The sequence below is a fragment of the Protomyctophum parallelum genome, assembly GCF_964188405.1.
Source record: "Protomyctophum parallelum genome assembly, chromosome: 1".
Lineage (NCBI taxonomy): Eukaryota > Metazoa > Chordata > Actinopteri > Myctophiformes > Myctophidae > Protomyctophum > Protomyctophum parallelum.
This window is the reverse complement of record NC_139697.1, coordinates 106,594,177-106,619,306: the sequence shown is the minus strand read 5'-3', so window position 1 is coordinate 106,619,306 and position 25,130 is coordinate 106,594,177. Positions and strand designations below refer to the sequence as shown.

General features: G+C 44.2%; 1 protein-coding gene across 1 annotated transcript in view; it reads left to right on the top strand.

Moving 5' to 3' along the window:
• The window catches only part of LOC310872626 (glutamate receptor 4), a gene marked incomplete at both ends in the record, with an annotated part of 210,722 nt that overhangs the window by 162,350 nt on the left and 23,242 nt on the right, over nt 1–25,130 (top strand). Inside the window, 4 exons of the mRNA XM_083784656.1 lie at nt 2,771–2,881; nt 13,695–13,901; nt 16,496–16,579; nt 17,846–18,132. Coding sequence (XP_083640782.1) covers nt 2,771–2,881; nt 13,695–13,901; nt 16,496–16,579; nt 17,846–18,132 — 689 coding nt within the window. The remainder of the gene's footprint in view (nt 1–2,770; nt 2,882–13,694; nt 13,902–16,495; nt 16,580–17,845; nt 18,133–25,130) is intronic.

Below are 25,130 nucleotides of genomic sequence, written 5' to 3'. Positions count from 1 at the left end.
GTTCTGGCGCCCCCCTGTGGTCGTCAACCATCGCTACATCTCGACAGACAGACAGCTTAAGCTCTGATTTAGCTCTACAAGCTCACAGCATGGAGGGAACCCACGCCTCCTGTGGCCCTCAGCTTAATATCAACTGGCGGCCCGGGGGCCACATGTGGCCCTCAGCTTCACTTAACCCATTCTGACCTGAGATCAGATTCATAACGAGGTTTCCACTGGACACACACTGGTCTGATTAATGTGGCCCTCAGGTTATGTCCAATGTATTTGTATTTAGTTCATAAAGTTAATATAACTATAACTCAATGCATTTGGAATTAAATAAAAAACGTTCCTTTTTAGGATTCAATAAAAAAGGCTAATATTAATTCAGGATTTCAACTCAAACTCAAAAATAGCTGATCTACAAGCTCAAAACACGTGGCAGTGCGATGCGTTTTGAGCTTGTAGATCGTCTATTTTTGCTACGACAGTAATATGCAACGTGGCCCTCTGGAGTGAGTGTGGAACTATAGTGGCCCTCTGGAGTGAGTGTGGAACTATAGTGGTCCTCTGGAGTGAGTGTGGAACTATAGTGGTCCTCTGGAGTGAGTGTGGAACTATAGTGGCCCTCTGGAGTGAGTGTGGAACTATAGTGGCCCTCTGGAGTGAGTGTGGAACTATAGTGGTCCTCTGGAGTGAGTGTGGAACTATAGTGGTCCTCTGGAGTGAGTGTGGAACTATAGTGGTCCTCTGGAGTGAGTGTGGAACTATAGTGGCCCTCTGGAGTGAGTGTGGAACTATAGTGGTCCTCTGGAGTGAGTGTGGAACTATAGTGGCCCTCTGGAGTGAATGTGGAACTATAGTGGCCCTCTGGAGTGAATGTGGAACTATAGTGGCCCTCTGGAGTGAGTGTGGAACTATAGTGGTCCTCTGGAGTGAGTGTGGAACTATAGTGGTCCTCTGGAGTGAGTGTGGAACTATAGTGTCAGCCTGGAGTGAGTGTGGAACTATAGTGGCCCTCTGGAGTGAGTGTGGAACTATAGTGGTCCTCTGGAGTGAGTGTGGAACTATATTGGCCCTCTGGAGTGAGTGTGGAACTATAGTGGCCCTCTGGAGTGAGTGTGGAACTATATTGGCCCTCTGGAGTGAGTGTGGAACTATAGTGGTCCTCTGGAGTGAGTGTGGAACTATAGTGTCAGCCTGGAGTGAGTGTGGAACTATAGTGGCCCTCTGGAGTGAGTGTGGAACTATAGTGGTCCTCTGGAGTGAGTGTGGAACTATAGTGGCCCTCTGGAGTGAGTGTGGAACTATAGTGGTCCTCTGGAGTGAGTGTGGAACTATAGTGGCCCTCTGGAGTGAGTGTGGAACTACAGTGGTCCTCTGGAGTGAGTGTGGAACTATAGTGGCCCTCTGGAGTGAGTGTGGAACTATAGTGGCCCTCTGGAGTGAGTGTGGAACTATAGTGTCCCTCTGGAGTTAGTGTGGAACTACAGTGGTCCTCTGGAGTGAGTGTGGAACTATAGTGGCCCTCTGGAGTGAGTGTGGAACTATAGTGTCCCTCTGGAGTTAGTGTGGAACTACAGTGGCATCGTCAAAATTGCCCAGCCCTGATCTACAAGTTCACAGCATGCATTGAAGCCACTCCTGATGGGCTTGTAGATCGCCTAGAATGCCCAACGTTCCACACCTCCCTCCCTCCCTCCTCGCACCTCCTCTTCCACTGCCTCCCCGGCTTCCCCCTCCTCCTCCTCCTGGCTCGGGAACAGCCAATCAGGAGCCAGCTGACAGCCTCGCTGCATGGTGTCCTGGGACAGCCAATCAGGATCCAGCTGGCGCGCTGGCTGTGTGTGACGTACGGAAGCTGTCTGAGGACATTTATAAACGTCACGCTGTCCTAAAGCTGCCAGGCATGCAGCATAGTGTAGTTGCGAACGCAGTGATTGTGAACGCAGTGATTGCGAAATCAGTGAGCACTAACTATGAGACCCTGCAGATCATGTCTGTGTGTCTGTCTGTGTGTCTGTCCCGCTGTGACACCACCCGCCCGCCACCAGAGGGCGCAGCTGTAGCACACACACACACACACACACACACACACACACACACACAGCTGCGTTCGCTTCCCGCGTTTGCGCGTCTTACTTGTGTATATACTGAGTTATACGATAACACTGAACGAATGCCTCGTAACGTATTCAGACACGTCTGTGTGAAGGAATGTTTGATCACCGCGCTGTAAAGAAACACACACAACATGTCACATATCACAGGTTCACATGTTTTATGCCGTCTTGGGATTTATTTCAGGAACGATAGTGACGATAGAACCAGGTCAGATATCAAATATATTCCTGCTATCACTGCAGATTCATAATATGCATAAGTAGGTCTGATAAAAATAAAATAAAGTCAATGGTCATTCTCAACGTTTCTGGCCCCTGGGGCCCCCAGGAAAGGTTTTAGCCATCCATGTCTAAGTCATTCTTAACAGGTTCCGTCCATCCGAAGTGTCCACACGTCATAAGCAATCCAACCGACGGATGCTTGGGATATATTTTAATAAAAATAAAATAAAGTCAATGGTCCATAGCATCCGTCGATTGGATTGCTTATGTGGACACGTCGGATGGACGGAACCTGTTAAGAATGACTTAGACATGGATGGCTAAAGCCTTTCCTGGGGGCCCCAGGGCCCAGAAACGTTGAGAATGCCCTGCTAAAGATGTGTGTGTGTGTGTGTGTGTGTGTGTGTGTGTTAATGCATGTGACCTTTGACCCCTCTCTCCAGATGGGCTACTGGAACGACGCCGACAAGCTGGTTCTGATCCAAGAGAACCCTCTGCTTCCCAACGACACGTCTGGACTGGAGAACAGAACCGTGGTGGTCACTACTATTATGGTACGCACGCACACACACACACGCACGCACACACGCACGCACGCACACACGCACATACGCACACGCACGCACACACACGCACGCACGCACGCACGCACACACGCACGCACGCACGCACGCACGCACGCACACACACACACACACACACGCACGCACGCACGCACGCACATACGCACACGCACGCACACGCACGCACGCACGCACGCACACATACACACACACACACACACACACACACCAACGACACGTCTGGACTGGAGAACAGAACCGTGGTGGTCACTACTATTATGGTACGCACGCACACACACACACGCACACACACACACACACACACGTGCACACACACACACACACGCACACACACGCACACACACACACACACACACAGTAGTAAACTGATTGATTGATTGATTGAAATATTTATTAACAGTTTGCAGAATTACAGTACATTTTAAGCACAAACTCAATACAAAGACTGTTAACTGTGAGTGGACGACCCAATTAAGCATTACACTTGTTTACAAGAGGGTCCACATTGTTCAATTCATCAAAAAGACACGCATGCAATATGACTGTCCATTTTGCATGTGTTGTCAGTTACTGAGGCAGGCAGGCCAGTGTTTCTCTGACTGGTCATCAACTGAGCATTATACTTTGGTGGAAACATTCATAATAAATCCATTCATTAAAAAAATCCAACAACATCCATGTTTGGATTGGATTTTTTTTTTAATATATTTATTTCTTGTTTTTGTTTGAATGTATTGGAATAGTTTTACCGTTTTAACAGTTGTCCTGTGAGGACAGCCTCTTCACTGTGGCTAACACAGGGCGCTCAAGATGGCCGCCATGCAGGTTCACTGTGGTCAACACAGGGCGCTCAAGATGGCCGCCATGCAGGTTCACTGTGGTCAACACAGGGCGCTCAAGATGGCCGCCATGCAGGTTCACTGTGGCTAACACAGGGCGCTCAAGATGGCCGCCATGCAGGTTCACTGTGGTTAACACAGAGCGCTCAAAATGGCCGCCATGCAGGTTCACTGTGGTTAAAACAGAGCGCTCAAGATGGCCGCCATGCAGGTTCACTGTGGTTAAAACAGAGCGCTCAAGATGGCCGCCATGCAGGTTCACTGTGGTTAAAACAGAGCGCTCAAGATGGCCGCCATGCAGGTTCACTGTGGTTATCACAGGGCGCTCAAGATGGCCGCCATGCAGGTTCACTGTGGTTAACACAGAGCGCTCAAGATGGCCGCCATGCAACATTTTTTAGACAGAGAGAGAACAAGGAAGGAAGGAAGGAAGGAAGGAAAAGAGGAAAAAAGGAAGAAAGAAAAGAAGGAAGAAATGAAATGAAAAATAAATCTCGTCTGGTCTCCTCATTGGCTCAGATCAACTCCTCCCTCTTTTCAGCCCCTGATGACCAACCCCATTTTAAGAAACTGACCAATCAGAGGACGAGGCGGACCTGATGACCAACCCAACCCCATTTTAAGAAACTGGCCAATCAGAGGAGGAGGAGGAGGAGGAGGAGGGGCCTACAATGGAGGGAACATCCTGTCTGCAGCTCCGTCCGTCCGTCCGTCCGTCCGTCCGTCGTCCTGTTTTTACAAAACGTCACTGATGACACGTCAGGAAGTGACTCTCCAAAGCCTGACCAATCATCAGTTATCACCGCCGCAACGAGTCGACGCCATCATACTCGCTGTGACTTCCCAACCCATTCTGACCTGAGATCAGATTCTAACGCACAGAAGAATGGTGGTTCTTTAACGCATTCTGACCTGAGATCAGATTCTAACGCACAGAAGAATGGTGGTTCTTTAACCCATTCTGACCTGAGATCAGATTCTAACGCACAGAAGAATGGTGTAACTTTAACGCATTCTGACCTGAGATCAGATTATAACGCACAGAACAATGGTAGGCACTCAGAGCCTAAACTGGTGACCACCAGGTGGTGCTAAAAAAACGAGCTTGGAATCCTACAGAAGTGAAACCTCCTAGTTTAGAGAGACACTGCATCTATCTGTTGAACACACTAGAGGAGACATCATGACATGGAGCTGTCAGAATCCTACAGAACTGAAACCCCACGACAAACCATCCATCCATCTTCGACCGCTTATCCGTAGTCGGGTCCCCGCCCGGGGGGCAACGGCTCCACCAGAGTGTTCCAGACTTCCCTCTCTCCGTGACCACGACAAGATCCTAATCCAAACCTTCACCGTGTGAAACCAGGGGCGCTCTCATTCACAATTTGCGTTCTCACTTTCGTCTTCAATGTTTGAGTTCACACGGAAACCTCGAAGCTGGAAATATCTGCACAATCATAATAAACGCACGTACATTACGGGCGTTTGTTGTTAAACATTGTATTGCTTGTATATTATATTGTTCTAGTTCTGCTTGTTTTTTCCGCCGATTGATGTAAAGTCTGATGTGTTTGTTTTCACTCTGTCTCGTGTTTGTTGCAGATAAACATAAGAAGTTCAGCATCGTTGATACTTTGTTTCCTTTTTCTTTATGTAACAAAAACTAATTTTAATATTAAGAAGGTGGTAATAATAAGCTCCTACGGTTGTGCCGTTTGTGAAACAAGCTCGTAAACATATGGAAACCACATTGCTAAATAAGATAAGAGAGAGTCGTGCTACGAGTGTGTAGTTTGTAAATATGTAAAACAACTGCCCTTTTTCCCGTCTGTAAAACAACTGCCCTTTTACCCCTCTGTAAAACAACTGCCCTTTTACCCGTCTGTAAAACAACTGCCCTTTTACCCGTCTGTAAAACAACTGCCCTTATACCCGTCTGTAAAACAACTGCCCTTTTACGCGTCTGTAAAACAACTGCCCTTTTACCCGTCTGTAAAACAACTGACCTTTTACGCGTCTGTAAAACAACTGCCCTTTTACCCGTCTGTAAAACAACTGCCCTTTTACCCGTCTGTAAAACAACTGCCCTTTTACGCGTCTGTAAAACAATGCCCTTTTACCCTTCTGTAAAACAACTGCCCTTTTACCCTTCTGTAAAACAACTGCCCTTTTACCCGTCTGTAAAACAACTGCCCTTTTACGCGTCTGTAAAACAATGCCCTTATACCCGTCTGTAAAACAACTGCCCTTTTACCCGTCTGTAAAACAACTGCCCTTTTACCCTTCTGTAAAACAACTGCCCTTTTACCCGTCTGTAAAACAACTGCCCTTTTACGCGTCTGTAAAACAATGCCCTTTTACCCTTCTGTAAAACAACTGCCCTTTTACCCGTCTGTAAAACAACTGCCCTTTTACGCGTCTGTAAAACAATGCCCTTTTACCCTTCTGTAAAACAACTGCCCTTTTACCCGTCTGTAAAACAACTGCCCTTTTACCCTTCTGTAAAACAACTGCCCTTTTACCCGTCTGTAAAACAACTGCCCTTTTACGCGTCTGTAAAACAATGCCCTTTTACCCTTCTGTAAAACAACTGCCCTTTTACCCGTCTGTAAAACAACTGCCCTTTTACCCTTCTGTAAAACAACTGCCATTTTACGCGTCTGTAAAACAACTGCCCTTTTACGCGTCTGTAAAACAACTGCCCTTTTACCCGTCTGTAAAACAACTGCCCTTTTACCCTTCTGTAAAACAACTGCCCTTTTACCCGTCTGTAAAACAACTGCCCTTTTACCCGCCTGTAAAACAACTGCCCTTTTAAACGTCTGTAAAACAACTGCCCTTTTACCCGTCTGTAAAACAACTGCCCTTTTACCCGTCTGTAAAACAACTGCCCTTTTACCCGTCTGTAAAACAACTGCCCTTTTACGCGTCTGTAAAACAACTGCCCTTTTACCCGTCTGTAAAACAACTGCCCTTTTACCCGTCTGTAAAACAACTGCCCTTTTACGCGTCTGTAAAACAACTGCCCTTTTACCCCATCTGTAAAACAACTGCCCTTTACCCGTCTGTAAAACAATTGCCCTTTTACGCGTCTGTAAAACAACTGCCCTTTTACCCGTCTGTAAAACAACAAGCTGTTTTTTCTCTGTGTGCCCATTGGCTGTTTTCTGTGTGTGCCCATTGGCTGTTTTCTGTGTGTGTGCCCATTGGCTGTTTTCTGTGTGTGCCCATTGGCTGTTTTCTGTGTGTGTGTGCCCATTGGCTGTTTTCTGTGTGTGCCCATTGGCTGTGGACACTGAAAAGGGTGAATAAAGATGTGCATCAAAAGACTCTTGGTTTTCAGTAATGTTCTGTTTGGGTATTTTTCGTATTTTTCATATTATTATTTATTTTAGTTGATTCGAGTTCCTTTTTGGCCCATATGCTACCTCGCTCTGTCATTAGGGACTTTAAGCGACAACGGTTTTCAGGACGGCTCCGCTAGGCGGAAGTACGGCGGCTGTGACGCCGTCGTCGTAGCGGTCAAAACCGTTTTAATAAACATATAGTTAATGTGACATAATCATGGTAATAGTGTTATTTCTTCATTCATAGCCTGCGTGCCAACACACATTACACAGCATAAGAGAGGTGTAAATGACTAAATGTATGACGGCTATAATTTCAATAAACATGTTTATATGACATGGCGTCGTAGACACTACGACGTGTAAGTGTATGTTCTGCCGTAGTAGGAAGGCCTGCGACGGAGAGCAGGTTTACGTATGGATGCACTGATCCATTTAGAACAGGTTTATGTATGGATGCACTGATCCATTTAGAACAGGTTTATGTATGGATGCACTGATCCATTTAGAACAGGTTTATGTATGGATGCATTGATCCATTTAGAACAGGTTTATGTATGGATGCACTGATCCATTTAGAACAGGTTTATGTATCGATGCACTGATCCATTTAGAGCAGGTTTATGTATGGATGCACTGATCCATTTAGAACAGGTTTATGTATGGATGCACTGATCCATTTAGAACAGGTTTATGTATGGATGCACTGATCCATTTAGAACAGGTTTATGTATGGATGGACTGATCCATTTAGAACAGGTTTATGTATGGATGCATTGATCCATTTAGAACAGGTTTATGTATGGATGCATTGATCCATTTAGAACAGGTTTATGTATGGATGCATTGATCCATTTAGAGCAGGTTTATGTATGGATGCACTGATCCATTTAGAACAGGTTTATGTATGGATGCATTGATCCATTTAGAGCAGGTTTATGTATGGATGCACTGATCCATTTAGAGCAGGTTTATGTATGGATGCACTGATCCATTTAGAACAGGTTTATGTATGGATGCACACTGATCCATTTAGAACAGGTTTATGTATGGATGCACTGATCCATTTAGAACAGGTTTATGTATGGATGCACTGATCCATTTAGAACAGGTTTATGTATGGATGCATTGATCCATTTAGAGCAGGTTTATGTATGGATGCACTGATCCATTTAGAGCAGGTTTATGTATGGATGCACTGATCCATTTAGAACAGGTTTATGTATGGATGCACTGATCCATTTAGAACAGGTTTATGTATGGATGCACTGATCCATTTAGAACAGGTTTATGTATGGATGCACTGATCCATTTAGAACAGGTTTATGTATGGATGCACTGATCCATTTAGAACAGGTTTATGTATGGATGGCATCCATACATAAACCTGTTCTAAATGGATCAGTGCATCCATTGGATGCACTGATCCATTTAGAACAGGTTTATGTATGGATGCACTGATCCATTTAGAACAGGTTTATGTATGGATGCACTGATCCATTTAGAACAGGTTTATGTATGGATGCACTGATCCATTTAGAACAGGTTTATGTATCGATGCACTGATCCATTTAGAGTAGGTTTATGTATGGATGCATTGATCCATTTAGAACAGGTTTATGTATGGATGCACTGATCCATTTAGAACAGGTTTATGTATGGATGCATTGATCCATTTAGAACAGGTTTATGTATGGATGCATTGATCCATTTAGAACAGGTTTATGTATCGATGCACTGATCCATTTAGAACAGGTTTATGTATGGATGCACTGATCCATTTAGAACAGGTTTATGTATGGATGCACTGATCCATTTAGAACAGGTTTATGTATGGATGCACTGATCCATTTAGAACAGGTTTATGTATGGATGCACTGATCCATTTAGAACAGGTTTATGTATGGATGCACTGATCCATTTAGAACAGGTTTATGTATCGATGCACTGATCCATTTAGAGCAGGTTTATGTATGGATGCACTGATCCATTTAGAACAGGTTTATGTATGGATGCACTGATCCATTTAGAACAGGTTTATGTATGGATGCACTGATCCATTTAGAACAGGTTTATGTATGGATGCACTGATCCATTTAGAACAGGTTTATGTATCGATGCACTGATCCATTTAGAGCAGGTTTATGTATGGATGCACTGATCCATTTAGAGCAGGTTTATGTATGGATGCACTGATCCATTTAGAACAGGTTTATGTATGGATGCATTGATCCATTTAGAACAGGTTTATGTATGGATGCACTGATCCATTTAGAACAGGTTTATGTATGGATGCACTGATCCATTTAGAACAGGTTTATGTATGGATGCACTGATCCATTTAGAACAGGTTTATGTATCGATGCACTGATCCATTTAGAACAGGTTTATGTATGGATGCACTGATCCATTTAGAACAGGTTTATGTATGGATGCACTGATTCATTTAGAACAGGTTTATGTATGGCTGCACTGATCCATTTAGAACAGGTTTATGTATGGATGCACTGATCCATTTAGAACAGGTTTATGTATGGATGCATTGATCCATTTAGAACAGGTTTATGTATGGATGCATTGATCCATTTAGAACAGGTTTATGTATCGATGCACTGATCCATTTAGAGCAGGTTTATGTATGGATGCACTGATCCATTTAGAACAGGTTTATGTATGGATGCACTGATCCATTTAGAACAGGTTTATGTATGGATGCACTGATCCATTTAGAACAGGTTTATGTATGGATGCACTGATCCATTTAGAACAGGTTTATGTATGGGTGCACTGATCCATTTAGAACAGGTTTATGTATGGATGCACTGATCCATTTAGAACAGGTTTATGTATGGATGCATTGATCCATTTAGAACAGGTTTATGTATGGATGCACTGATCCATTTAGAACAGGTTTATGTATGGATGCACTGATCCATTTAGAACAGGTTTATGTATCGATGCACTGATCCATTTAGAACAGGTTTATGTATCGATGCATTGATCCATTTAGAACAGGTTTATGTATCGATGCACTGATCCATTTAGAACAGGTTTATGTATGGATGCATTGATCCATTTAGAACAGGTTTATGTATGGATGCATTGATCCATTTAGAACAGGTTTATGTATGGATGCACTGATCCATTTAGAACAGGTTTATGTATGGATGCATTGATCCATTTAGAACAGGTTTATGTATGGATGCACTGATCCATTTAGAACAGGTTTATGTATGGATGCACTGATCCATTTAGAGCAGGTTTACGTATCGAGCACTGATCCATGTCCGGTTGCCGTAGCCGACTGCCGTAGCCGTCGTTGCTTAAAGTCCCTAATGTCTCATGTGAGGTATCTTCACCGACAGACAGACAGACAGACAGACAGACAGACAGACAGACACATACACAGACAGACAGACACACAGACAGACACACAGACAGACAGACATCTGGGGCGGAGGACAGACAGACAGTCAGAGAGACAGACATCTGGGGGGGAGGACAGACAGACAGTCAGAGAGACAGACATCTGGGGGGGAGGACAGACAGACAGTCAGAGAGACAGACATCTGGGGGGGGGGGGGGGGGGGGACAGTAGTCAGAGATACATATTCCCCGCAGGCTCACATGGTGGTGTCTAATCTCTGCTGCAGCTCCACAACACACTGTAAGTCACATCTCTGACTCATCCTCAGCTCCACAACACACTGTAAGTCACATCTCTGACTCATCCTCAGCTCCACAACACACTGTAAGTCCTGAGACGTTTGTCACATCTCTGACTCATCCTCAGCTCCACAACACACTGTAAGTCCTGAGACGTTTGTCACATCTCTGACTCATCCTCAGCTCCACAACACACTGTAAGTCCTGAGACGTTTGTCACATCTCTGACTCATCCTCAGCTCCACAACACACTGTAAGTCCTGAGACGTTTGTCACATCTCTGACTCATCCTCAGCTCCACAACACACTGTAAGTCCTGAGACGTTTGTCACATCTCTGACTCATCCTCAGCTCCACAACACACTGTAAGTCCTGAGACGTTTGTCACATCTCTGACTCATCCTCAGCTCCACAACACACTGTAAGTCACATCTCTGACTCATCCTCAGCTCCACAACACACTGTAAGTCACATCTCTGACTCATCCTCAGCTCCACAACACACTGTAAGTCACATCTCTGACTCATCCTCAGCTCCACAACACACTGTAAGTCACATCTCTGACTCATCCTCAGCTCCACAACACACTGTAAGTCCTGAGACGTTTGTCACATCTCTGACTCATCCTCAGCTCCACAACACACTGTAAGTCCTGAGACGTTTGTCACATCTCTGACTCATCCTCAGCTCCACAACACACTGTAAGTCACATCTCTGACTCATCCTCAGCTCCACAACACACTGTAAGTCACATCTCTGACTCATCCTCAGCTCCACAACACACTGTAAGTCACATCTCTGACTCATCCTCAGCTCCACAACACACTGTAAGTCACATCTCTGACTCATCCTCAGCTCCACAACACACTGTAAGTCACATCTCTGACTCATCCTCAGCTCCACAACACACTGTAAGTCACATCTCTGACTCATCCTCAGCTCCACAACACACTGTAAGTCACATCTCTGACTCATCCTCAGCTCCACAACACACTGTAAGTCACATCTCTGACTCATCCTCAGCTCCACAACACACTGTAAGTCACATCTCTGACTCATCCTCAGCTCCACAACACACTGTAAGTCACATCTCTGACTCATCCTCAGCTCCACAACACACTGTAAGTCACATCTCTGACTCATCCTCAGCTCCACAACACACTGTAAGTCCTGAGACGTTTGTCACATCTCTGACTCATCCTCAGCTCCACAACACACTGTAAGTCCTGAGACGTTTGTCACATCTCTGACTCATCCTCAGCTCCACAACACACTGTAAGTCCTGAGACGTTTGTCACATCTCTGACTCATCCTCAGCTCCACAACACACTGTAAGTCCTGAGACGTTTGTCACATCTCTGACTCATCCTCAGCTCCACAACACACTGTAAGTCCTGAGACGTTTGTCACATCTCTGACTCATCCTCAGCTCCACAACACACTGTAAGTCCTGAGACGTTTGTCACATCTCTGACTCATCCTCAGCTCCACAACACACTGTAAGTCCTGAGACGTTTGTCACATCTCTGACTCATCCTCAGCTCCACAACACACTGTAAGTCCTGAGACGTTTGTCACATCTCTGACTCATCCTCAGCTCCACAACACACTGTAAGTCCTGAGACGTTTGTCACATCTCTGACTCATCCTCAGCTCCACAACACACTGTAAGTCCTGAGACGTTTGTCACATCTCTGACTCATCCTCAGCTCCACAACACACTGTAAGTCCTGAGACGTTTGTCACATCTCTGACTCATCCTCAGCTCCACAACACACTGTAAGTCCTGAGACGTTTGTCACATCTCTGACTCATCCTCAGCTCCACAACACACTGTAAGTCCTGAGACGTTTGTCACATCTCTGACTCATCCTCAGCTCCACAACACACTGTAAGTCCTGAGACGTTTGTCACATCTCTGACTCATCCTCAGCTCCACAACACACTGTAAGTCCTGTGACGTTTGTCACATCTCTGACTCATCCTCAGCTCCACAACACACTGTAAGTCCTGAGACGTTTGTCACATCTCTGACTCATCCTCATATTATCTGTGTTTGGATCCTAATGCCTGGATGATGTGAGTCACAGATAGCAGAGATGGTTGTCATTATTGTAAGTAAGCTTCTGGAACCAGTCGTGATGACAATCCATGGCTGGCTGGCTGGCTGGCGGGCGGGCGGGCGGGCGGGCGGGCGCGCGGGCAGAAGCATCTCGTTGGAGATCTGATGTTGTCACAAAGCGTAAAACGTCCACGAGGCTCATCTCTGTTTGTAAATGTTTATAAATGCCACGACACGAAGATTTTGTCTTCACAGCACAAAATACATAAGAGTGTGTGTGTGTGTGTGTGTGTGTGTGTGTGTGTGTGTTCTGCATGGAAGTACTGATACCTTTTACGTTTTTTAAGTAGAACATGTCTTTACAGCACTGCAAAGAAAGAGACCTTTTCTGCAAAACCAAACATCTATCTGTCATGTCAGTGAGACGGCGTGACATTTACAGCAACAATATGATGTTTATAGGAATAGCTTTTCCGTCAGACTGAGTCAGACTCAGTCAGACTGAGTCAGACTCAGTCAGACTCAGTCTGACTGAGTCTGACTGAGTCTGACTGAGTCAGACTCAGTCAGACTGAGTCAGACTCAGTCTTCCCGGCCCGTTACCTGTAGAGTAATAGAGTACATGTATTACAGGGTCAGAATCAGAGTAAATGTGGAGTAATCTGAGTAAATGTAGAGTAATATAGTAAATTTAGAGTAATAGAGTACATGTAGAGTAATAGAGTAAATGTACTGTATTACAGGAGGGACCGTACGTGATGCTGAAGAAGAACTGGGAGCTCTATGAGGGGAACGACCAGTTCGAGGGGTACTGTAGAGTAATAGAGTACATGTAGAGTAATCAGAGTAAATGTACTGTGTTACAGGAGGGTCCGTACGTGATGCTAAAGAAGAACTGGGAGCTCTACGAGGGGAACGACCAGTTCGAGGGGTACTGCGTGGACCTGGCCTCGGAGATCGCCAAACACATCGGCATCCGCTACAAGATCAGCATCGTGCCGGACGGAAAGTACGGAGCGCGGGACCCCGAGACCAAGATCTGGAACGGGATGGTCGGGGAGCTGGTGTACGGGGTAAGGACTAAGACCTGGAATGGAGCTCATGGTGTACGGGGTAAGGACTAAGACCTGGAATGGAGCTCATGGTGTACGGGGTGAGAACTAAGACCTGGAATGGAGCTCATGGTGTACGGGGTAAGAACTAAGACCTGGAATGGAGCTCATGGTGTACGGGGTGAGAACTGAGACCTGGAATGGAATTGTGGCTGATTGTGGACTAAACACACACTCACGGTTGATAAATTAGCAGACATAGATAGATAGACAAACAACTAAACCGGTTGTTTTTTCGTGTCGGACCCACTGCCTTTTTCCCCAAACTTTCCCCGGGAAGAGGGGAGGGGAGGGCATGAGCAGCGCGCTCTGTGGTCGTGTGTGTGCACATCCATCATGTGTGTGTGTGTGTGTGTGTGTGTGTGTGTGTGTGTGTGTGTGTGTGTGTGTGTGTGTGTGTGTGTGTGTGTGTCGGTAGTAGGTAGCTGCATGTATGTTGAAACTTGGGCACCGTCAATCATGGAACAACAACAACAACAATACATATCATTTTTGGGGTCCTTGACATGAAATAGTTTGAGAACCACTGATATAGAAACATGAGGTTTTTTTTAGAAATTATTCCAGTCATGGGGCGGCGGTGGCTCAGGAGGTAGAGCAGGTCGTCCAATGATCCATGGGTCGGCGGTTCGAATCCCGGCTCCTCCTCCTCCTCTTGAGCAAGACACTGAACCTCAAAATGCTCCTGATGTGCTGGTTGGTACCCTGCATGGCTTCCGCAGGCAATCGGTGTGTAAATGTGTGCGTGTGCGTGCATGTGCGTGTGTGTGTGTGTGTGTGTGTGCGTGTGCGTGTGCGTGTGCGTGTGCGTGTGAGTGTGTGTGTGTGTGTGTGTGAGTGAATGTGTGAATGTAATTCAAAGTCTATGTAAAGGTGTGTGTGAATGGGTGAATGCAATGCACAATCTATGTAAAGGTGTGTGAATGGGTGAATGTAATGCACAGTCTATGTAAAGCGCCTTGGATAAAGGCGCTCTATAAATGCACCATTTACCATTTTATGATTTAGAAGACATTAATGCGCTCTAAGCCACTGCAGTGGAATGCGGTGATGCATTTTCTGTTCCTCGGAGACGTTTCTCTTCAAGAACGTCTTTCTTTCTGAATCCTTTCTGGAGTCGTCAGCATATTCCTCTGAATTATCCTCTGGTGTGATTTCTCTGGGGGGAGGGGGGGGGGGGGGGTCACGTGCTGTAAGGAGAAAAGAGCCCTGATTTGTATGCACGGTGTGTTGTCGTGTGTGTGTGTGTGTGTGTGTGTGTGTGTGTGTGTGTGTGTGTGTGTGTGTGTGTGTGTGTGTGTGTGTGTGTGTGTGTGTGTGTGTGTGTGTGTGTGTGTGTGTGTGTGTGTGTGTGTGTGTGTGTGTGTGTGTGTGTGTGCGTGCGTGTGCGCACGCGTGTGGAGCCAGCAGTAGAGGTGGGGGAAAGTACTCAGATGTTTTTACTGAACCCGCTGTGAACCAGGACATTTATAACATCAGTTTCTACATGCTGGGGACCCCTACTCAACATTTATAACATCAGTTTCTACATGCTGGGGACCCCTACTCAACATTTATAACATCAGTTTCTACATGCTGGGGACCCCTACTCAACATTTATAACATCAGTTTCTACATGCTGGGGACCCCTACTCAACATTTATAACATCAGTTTCTACATGCTGGGGACCCCTACTCAACATTTATAACATCAGTTTCTACATGCTGGGGACCCCTACTCAACATTTATAACATCAGTTTCTACATGCTGAGGACCCCTACTCAACATTTATAACATCAGTTTATACATGCTGGGGACCCCTACTCAACATTTATAACATCAGTTTCTACATGCTGGGGACCCCTACTCAGCTTTTATAACATCAGTTTATACATGCTGGGGACCCCTACTCAACATTTATAACATCAGTTTCTACATGCTGAGGACCCCTACTCAACATTTATAACATCAGTTTATACATGCTGGGGACCCCTACTCAGCATTTATAACATCAGTTTATACATGCTGGGGACCCCTACTCAGCATTTATAACATCAGTTTCTACATGCTGGGGACCCCTACTCAGCATTTATAACATCAGTGTATACATGCTGGGGACCCCTACTCAGCATTTATTACATCAGTTTCTACATGCTGGGGACCCCTACTCAACATGTATAACATCAGTTTCTACATGCTGGGGACCCCTACTCAACATGTATAACATCAGTTTATACATGCTGGGGACCCCTACTCAGCATTTATAACATCAGTTTCTACATGCTGGGGACCCCTACTCAACATTTATATCATCAGTTTCTACATGCTGGGGACCCCTACTCAACATTTATAACATCAGTTTATACATGCTGGGGACCCCTACTCAGCATTTATAACATCAGTTTCTACATGCTGGGGACCCCTACTCAGCATTTATAACATCAGTTTATACATGCTGGGGACCCCTACTCAGCATTTATAACATCAGTTTCTACATGCTGGGGACCCTACGGGTTTTGCACTGTATCCCAAAACCCATAATCCAAATCCTACCATTGCTGTTGTTTTCCTCCAGAAAGCAGAGATCGCGGTGGCCCCGTTGACCATAACGCTGGTCCGCGAGGAGGTGATCGACTTCTCCAAGCCCTTCATGTCTCTGGTAGGTATATATATGCATCAGCTACGAGCAGCTTGTAGATCTGATATTGTTTAACCCACTCTGACCTGAGATCAGATTCATACGAGGTTTCCACTGGGACACACACTGGTCTGATTAAACAAGATTTTTTTACAAAAATGTTTAGATTTTCATTATCGTGAGAACGATAGCTTCCATTTTCGCATTGCAACTTTTCAGTTAAATGTAATTGTAGACTTATTTATTATATGTTTATTCTCAGGACATCTCTATCATAATGAAGAAGTTAAATGTAATTGTAGTATTATTTATCATTATATTTTTTATTCTCAGGACATCTCCATCATAATAAAGAAGTTAAATTTGTCTTTATTATATTTTTATTCTCAGGGCATCTCCATGAAGAAGTTAAATGTAATTGTAGTATTATTTATCATTATATTTTTTATTCTCAGGGCATCTCCATCATGATAAAGAAGTTAAATTTGTCTTATTTATTATATTTTTATTCTCAGGGCATCTCCATCATGATAAAGAAGTTAAATTTGTCTTATTTATTATATTTTTATTATCAGGGCATCTCCATCATGATAAAGAAGTTAAATTTGTCTTATTTATTATATTTTTATTCTCAGGACATCTCCATCATTATAAAGAAGTTAAATTTGTCTTATTTATTATATTTTTATTCTCAGGGCATCTCCATCATGATAAAGAAGTTAAATTTGTCTTATTTATTATATTTTTATTCTCAGGGCATCTCCATCATGATAAAGAAGTTCAATTTGTCTTTATTATATTTTTATTCTCAGGGCATCTCCATGAAGAAGTTAAATGTAATTGTAGTATATATATTTTTTTTTTAATATATTTTTTATCCCACGATTTTGTAACCCATTTTTCACCCCTGTGTCAATCATCTAATGTGATCCTGGGCTCTACACACCCTCCACCAACCTGGGGAGAGCAACGGACTTAACTCATGCTTCCTTCATGCCTGAGTGTCCAAGTTGCTCCTTTACACCTGACAGGGGGGAGTTTCCCTGGTTGGACGTAGCGCGTGGAAGGAACACGTTATTCCAACCAGTTCCTTTCCCCTCCATCAGGCGCCCCGGCTGGCCAGGGGGAGGCAGTTTAGAGACCAGGATTACTGCATGTTTTTGTGAGGGTATCTACCCTAATTGTAGTATTATTTATCATCATGTCTTAATTCTCAGGACATCTCCATCATGATAAAGAAGTTAAATGTAATTGTAGTATTATTTATCATCATGTCTTAATTCTCAGGGCATCTCCATCATGATAAAGAAGCCCCAGAAGTCCAAGCCTGGCGTGTTCTCCTTCCTGGACCCTCTGGCCTATGAGATCTGGATGTGCATCGTGTTCGCCTACATCGGGGTGAGCGTGGTGCTGTTCCTGGTCAGCCGCTTCAGCCCGTACGAGTGGCACACGGAGGAGCCCGAGGAGGAGGACGGCCCGCCCAGCGACCAGCCGCCCAACGAGTTCGGGATCTTCAACTCGCTGTGGTTCTCCCTGGGAGCCTTCATGCAGCAGGGCTGCGATATCTCCCCGAGGTACGATACGGTGCGGTATACGGTACGGCTACGGTACGCTACGGTACGCTACAGTACGCTATGCTACGGTACGGTACGCTACGCACACACACCTTCATGCAGCAGGGCTGCGATATCTCCCCGAGGTACGATACGGTGCGGTACACTACGGTGCGGTACGCTACGGTATGCTACGGTACGCTATGCTACGCTACGGTACGCTACGCTACAGTACGCACACACACCTTCATGCAGCAGGGCTGCGATATCTCCCCGAGGTACGATACGACACGGTACACTAGGCTACGGTACGCTATGGTATGGTACGCTACAGTACGCTATGCTACGGTACACACACACACCTTCATGCAGCAGGGCTGCGATATATCGCCCAGGTACGATGCACGCATGCATGCACGCACGCACGTGATATGCACACGAGAGTTCTCAACGCGCCTGAAAATGAAGCCTAAGTGGGCGGGGCCTCATCCCGACTGATCTCTCTCTCTCTCTCTCTCTCTCTCTCTCTCTCTTTCTCTCTCTCTCTCTCTCTCTCATAAGTATTTAGTATTTGAAAAAAGCATTTTGTCTTAGAATAAGTATTTAGTATTTGAATAAGTCATTCTAATCCTATATGTAGTATTTGAATAAGTATGTAGTATTTGAATAAGTATTTAGTCTTAGAATAAGTATTTAGTATTTGAATAAGTCATTCTAATCCTATATGTAGTATTTGAATAAGTATTTAGTCTTAGAATAAGTACTTATAAGTGTTTAGTATTTGTATATGTAGTATTTGAATAAGTATGTAGTATTTCAATAAGTATTTAGTCTTAGAATAAGTATGTAGTATTTGAATAATTATGTAGTCTTAGAATAATTATGTAGTCTTAGAATAAGTATTTAGTCTACCCTACAAACCGTCCCGCGCACTCAGATCAGCCAACGCAGGGAAGCTGGAAGTACCCTCACTAAAAACGCCAGGACAACGCTCCACACGTCCCAAACTCTTCTCCCTTCTGGCTCCAAAACTGTGGAATGCACGTCCCATTGGAGTCAGAACTGCAGCATCACTGCCAATCCTCCACCGTAGTCTGAAAACCCACCTTTTCAGACTCCATCATGGCCCATAGCACTTACCCTATACCCCCTTAGATAGCATTTCTGTAGACTTAGATAGCATTTGATACAGACTTAAAGCATGTTATGTAGACAGCACTATAATTGCATTGTCATAGCACGTCATAGTACATATGTATAGCATAGTAGTATAGATGTATAGTTTATATGTATAGCTTCATTATATATTCCACTGTTACTTTCTTAGCTTACGCATGTTTCTTGATAAATGCTTTTATGTGATGTATTGCCATGCTTTTTGTTCATGCTTAATGTAAGTCGCTCTGGATTAAGAGCGTCTGCTAAATGCCTAAATTGTAAATTGTAATTGTAGTCTTTGAATAAGTATGTAGTCTTTGAATGTCATGGTTATGTAAGGTCTTTAAACACCGGAGGCATTTATTTTGTTCCATTAATTCTAACACGGTTCTGATCAAACGACACGGCCATTATTCACACATGGTCGATTCCTGACGCCCGTGGTGTATAGAGACCTCTGATTGGTCGATTCCTTACGCCTGTGGTGTGTGTAGAGAGACCTCTCATTGGTCGATTCCTGACGCCCGTGGTGTGTTTAGAGACCTCTGATTGGTCGATTCCTTACGTGTGTAGAGACCTTTGATAATAATCATAATATCACTAATCATCGTCTCATTAGTCTCGGTTCAATGTGCTTCTGACTGAGTCACCGCTACCCTACTGCACTGTGTGTGTGTGTGTGTGTGTGTGTGTTTGTGTGGCTGTACTCTCCAGTGCGTGCGTGCGTGCGTGCGTGGCAGTTCTCTCCAGGTCCTTTTTAAGGGTCTGTGTCCACCGATGCATTTTTTTGCATTTTTCTTCCACTGAGCATTTTTTCCCCTGACTCTGCTTTGCATTTTAAAAATAGAAAATGTTCAGTGTTTTTGTCCACGTCGTAGATAATGATGACTCTGCTGGAGACAGAAACCGCACGCAGGCGCTGAGAGGACACTAGCCGACTTTAAAGTCCCTACAGACAGACAGACAGACAGACAGCTCTGGCTGTTTAGTTTTTTGGGGGAAATTCTTTGAAAGCAGAAAAAAGTAACACTCCACACTGGTGGACACATGGCTGACTAGTATGACCATTTGTAGTTTTTGACCATTTGTAGTTTTCTTTTTGACCATTTGTAGTTTTTAACCATTTGTATCTTCGCCTTACCAAAAACAGCCGCTGTTCTCAGTCCACAACACGACAGTGGCTCAGCGGTAGAGCGGCCCGATGGTTCGATCCCTGTGGGCCTCCCCAGCGTTACTGTCAAAGTGTCCTTGAGCAATCTATGTAAATCTGTGTGAATGTGGGCGTGGATGGGTGAGCAGCCATCCAATCAAAGAACAGGCTTGTTTGTCCGTCATCCAATCACATAGCAGGCTTGTTGTCCGTCATCCAATCAAATAGCAGGCTTGTTGTCCGTCATCCAATCAAATAGCAGGCTTGTTGTCTGTTATCCAATCACATATCAGGCTTGTTGTCCGTTGCCCAATCGCATATCAGGCTTTTTGTCTGTCATCCAATCAAATAGCAGGCTTGTTGTCCGTTGTACAATCAAATATAATATCATTATTATGTTTTAATCTCATTTCTACATTATGGATACATCCTAGATGTGCCTAATTAAGCCCTTATGGATCATATAAATCTGTCACAGATCTTATGGATCATATAAATCTGTCACAGATCTTATGGATCATATAAATATCATAGATCTTATACATCATATAAATATCATAGATCTTATACATCATATAAATATCATAGATCTTATACATCATATAAATATCATAGATTTTATGGATGATAGAGTTTGTAAGATTCTCAGCAGGGAGGTGAAAGGAACACCAGACCCAGCCTGTGTGTTGCAGCACGTCCTCCACACAGCCAGGGGGCGGCAGAGAGACCAGACCGAGGATTTGATAAGCTCCGCGTCACACGTAAGCAGCCCCATATATAGACGTCCATCCATCCATCCATCCATCCATCCATCCAACGGCCCTCACTCATCGCGGCCAGAGCGGAAATCGGGAGATGATCGTGTTGTTTTCGGAGTGATCGGAATCTGATCGGGAGTCAAAAAGAAAAACGATACGTGATTGGGACATCCCTAGTATTAACCCGTTCTGACCTGAGACCAGATTCTAACGCACATAAGAATGGTGGTTCTTTAACCCATTCTGACCTGAGATCAGATTCTAACGCACAGAAGAATGGTGGTTCTTTAACGCATTCTGACCTGAGACCAGATTCTAAAAATGTCTGTTTGAAAATGACAGTTTTCTGAAAAAGCTATGTTTCTATGTCAGTCGTTCTTCGATCTTTTCCAAAAATAGCAGACCTACAAGCTCGTCGCGCGCCACCGAGTGGCGCGCGACGAGCTTGTAGATCTGCTGTTTTTCAATAGCTATAAAGCACAACGTAATGCTATCACCAAAAGGGGTTCCCGCCCAGAATGGGTTCATATTATACCCATATCATGATATTAGACTGGATATTGTCTGTGATTTTGGGATATTGTTCTGTTGAGATAATGTTGGCGTTAAACGTGTTCTATGAAAATATGATAGATGCAACGATGCAAAGTGCTTTACAGGGCAGAACAAGCTAAAAACACCAATGTAAAATAACAGTTAATGAGCAAGCAAAAAACACAGTAGACAATAAAAAAAGACAATACAAAACAATAGCAAAGAGCATAAAACAACTATAAAACAACAGCAGTAAAACAGGCAAGGCAGTAAGGGAAAACGGGTTTAAAACCTCAACTAAAGGCTAGAGTAAAGAGGTCTTGGGTCTTGAGCTGTGCTTTGAATATGGCTACGGAGGGTGCCTGTCTAAGCTGTAACTAGAGTGTCTGGGAGGGCTGTGAGGTCTTTCCGATCCATTTAACACTAGAGTGTCTGGGAGGGCTGTGAGGTCTTTCTGATCCATTTAACACTAGAGTGTCTGGGAGGGCTGTGAGGTCTTTCTGATCCATTTAACACTAGAGTGTCTGGGAGGTCTGTGAGGTCTTTCTGATCCATTTAACACTAGAGTGTCTGGGAGGGCTGTGAGGTCTTTCTGATCCATTTAACACTAGAGTGTCTGGGAGGGCTGTGAGGTCTTTCTGATCCATTTAACACTAGAGTGTCTGGGAGGGCTGTGAGGTCTTTCTGATCCATTTAACACTAGAGTGTCTGGGAGGTCTGTGAGGTCTTTCTGATCCATTTAACACTAGAGTGTCTGGGAGGGCTGTGAGGTCTTTCTGATCCATTTAACACTAGAGTGTCTGGGAGGGCTGGGAGGTCTTTCTGATCCATTTAACACTAGAGTGTCTGGGAGGGCTGGGAGGTCTTTCTGATCCATTTAACACTAGAGTGTCTGGGAGGGCTGTGAGGTCTTTCTGATCCATTTAACACTAGAGTGTCTGGGAGGGCTGTGAGGTCTTTCTGATCCATTTAACAATAGAGTGTCTGGGAGGGCTGTGAGGTCTTTCTGATCCATTTAACACTAGAGTGTCTGGGAGGGCTGTGAGGTCTTTCTGATCCATTTAACACTAGAGTGTCTGGGAGGTCTGTGAGGTCTTTCTGATCCATTTAACACTAGAGTGTCTGGGAGGGCTGTGAGGTCTTTCTGATCCATTTAACACTAGAGTGTCTGGGAGGGCTGTGAGGTCTTTCTGATCCATTTAACACTAGAGTGTCTGGGAGGGCTGTGAGGTCTTTCTGATCCATTTAACACTAGAGTGTCTGGGAGGGCTGTGAGGTCTTTCTGATCCATTTAACACATTGATTGCTAGAGTTTTCTATTTGCTCAGGCTTGGTGGTGCTGAGCGATTAACATTGGGACTTCTGAACTTTTTCGGGGCCCACAGCGAGGGGCCTCTTATAGCGAGAATCACACCGCATAAATCAAAAGGAAGCCAAACTAGTCCACTTCAATTAAAAAAAAAAATTATGATTCTACCATCTTCCATTCTGGAGATATTGACCTTTTTCTAACACCTGCTTTTCGCAGCACGCTGCTCTTTTGAAAAAACAGCAGAGATATGGAAGGTTGAAGTTGACAGACATTGACAGACAGATATAAAAATGAACACAAATAATATCATATACATACTACACACTGAATGAAAGCCCTGAATGTCTACTTTTAGGAGGAAAACAAATACACATGGTCCCATGTATAGTTTGTCAGTAATTGGCTATTGAATGCAGCTTGCGCCCACCAGAGAGGATTTCAGAAAATGCATGGACCAGAAGAACTATTATTCACAAAATAAGGCCTATAGCGACATGTACATACTATATACAAAAAAAAAATCACACCCCTGTGAAGTGATGCACTGCTCACTTCACAGGGGTGTGATTTTCATTATTATTACAGTAGAAGTATTTTTCTTATGAAAGCAGAGAGTCTTCTGTTTCATACGGTATATAGTATGTACATGTCGCTATAGGCCTTATTTTGTGAATAATAGTTCTTCTGGTCCATGCATTTTCTGAAATCCTCTCTGGTGGGCGCAAGCTGCATTCAATAGCCAATTACTGACAAACTATATTTGTATATATTTGTATATTTGTTTTCCTCCTAAAAGTAGACATTCAGGGCTTTCATTCAGTGTGTAGTATGTATATGATAATAATTTATTTATGTTTATATCTGCCTGTCAATCTCTGTGACTTTAAACCTTTATAACTCGCTATGATAACTTCATGAGGAAATGCTCACTTCACAGGGGTGTGATTTTTATTATTATTACAGTATTAGTTTTTTTCTTATGAAAGCAGAGGGTCTTCTGTTTCATACGGTATATAATATGTACATGTCGCTATAGGCCTTATTTTGTGAATAATAGTTGGACCTGAACAACTGCATTCAATAGCCTACTGACAAACTGTACATGGGATCAATATTATGTATTTGTTTTCCTCCTAAAAGTAGACAATTAGGGCTTTCATTCAGTGTGTAGTATGTATATGACAATAATTTATTTATGTTTATTTTTATATCTGCCTTCAGAACGATAGTATAACGGTGAGATGCGTTACTGGATCGGTGAGTTTAGTGGTTGAGGTTGACATGTCTGGACATGTTTGAGGAAAGAAGCACAGGAGAGAGAGATGATCAAATAACTGGCCGCTTTGTTGGACAACGCTATCGCGTCTTCACTTTGTTTGGGCAAAGAAGCACGTATAGTAGAGATCAGCGATGGAAAAGAGCTTTATCCACGGCAGATAAGTAATGACGTATTATCGAGGGACCGCCATGATCAACTAACTGCCTGGGACCGAGGCTACGTTGTCACCAGCCAATGCAGCCATCGCTATCCGTTGTGTGATTGTAGCCTTTTTATTCATTATAATTGCAGTGATAAGACCTATATCACAGCCGGGCGTCTCTCTCGATACCGTGGATGTAGCCTACATCCACAATCACACAACGGATAGCGATGATGGCTGCATTGGCTGACGAAGACGTAGGCAGTAAGTTGATCATGGCGGTCCTTCGATAATACGTCATTACTTATCTGCCGTGGATAAAGCTCTTTTCCATCGCTGATCTCTACTATCCGTGCTTCTTTGCCCAAACAAAGTGAAGACGCGATGGCGATGCACACAACGGATAGCGATGGCTGGTGAAGACTGAAGACGTAGCCAGGCAGTTAGTTGATCATGGCGTGTGCCGTGTGCGTGTTGAAAACGTTATGAAATGGCGATCGTTGAAGATTATTCTTGGTTTATATACTGGCAGAGGGCAAATCGACACGACTGCGTTATATCTTTTTCCGAGAATGAGAGAGCGGTGCAAGGCGATTGCAAGGCGCAGTGTGGCCTGGGGCCAGTGGGGGGGGAACTCAAACTGCAATGCGATCCGGGCAGAAGAGACTCCCCCCACAAAGATTCCT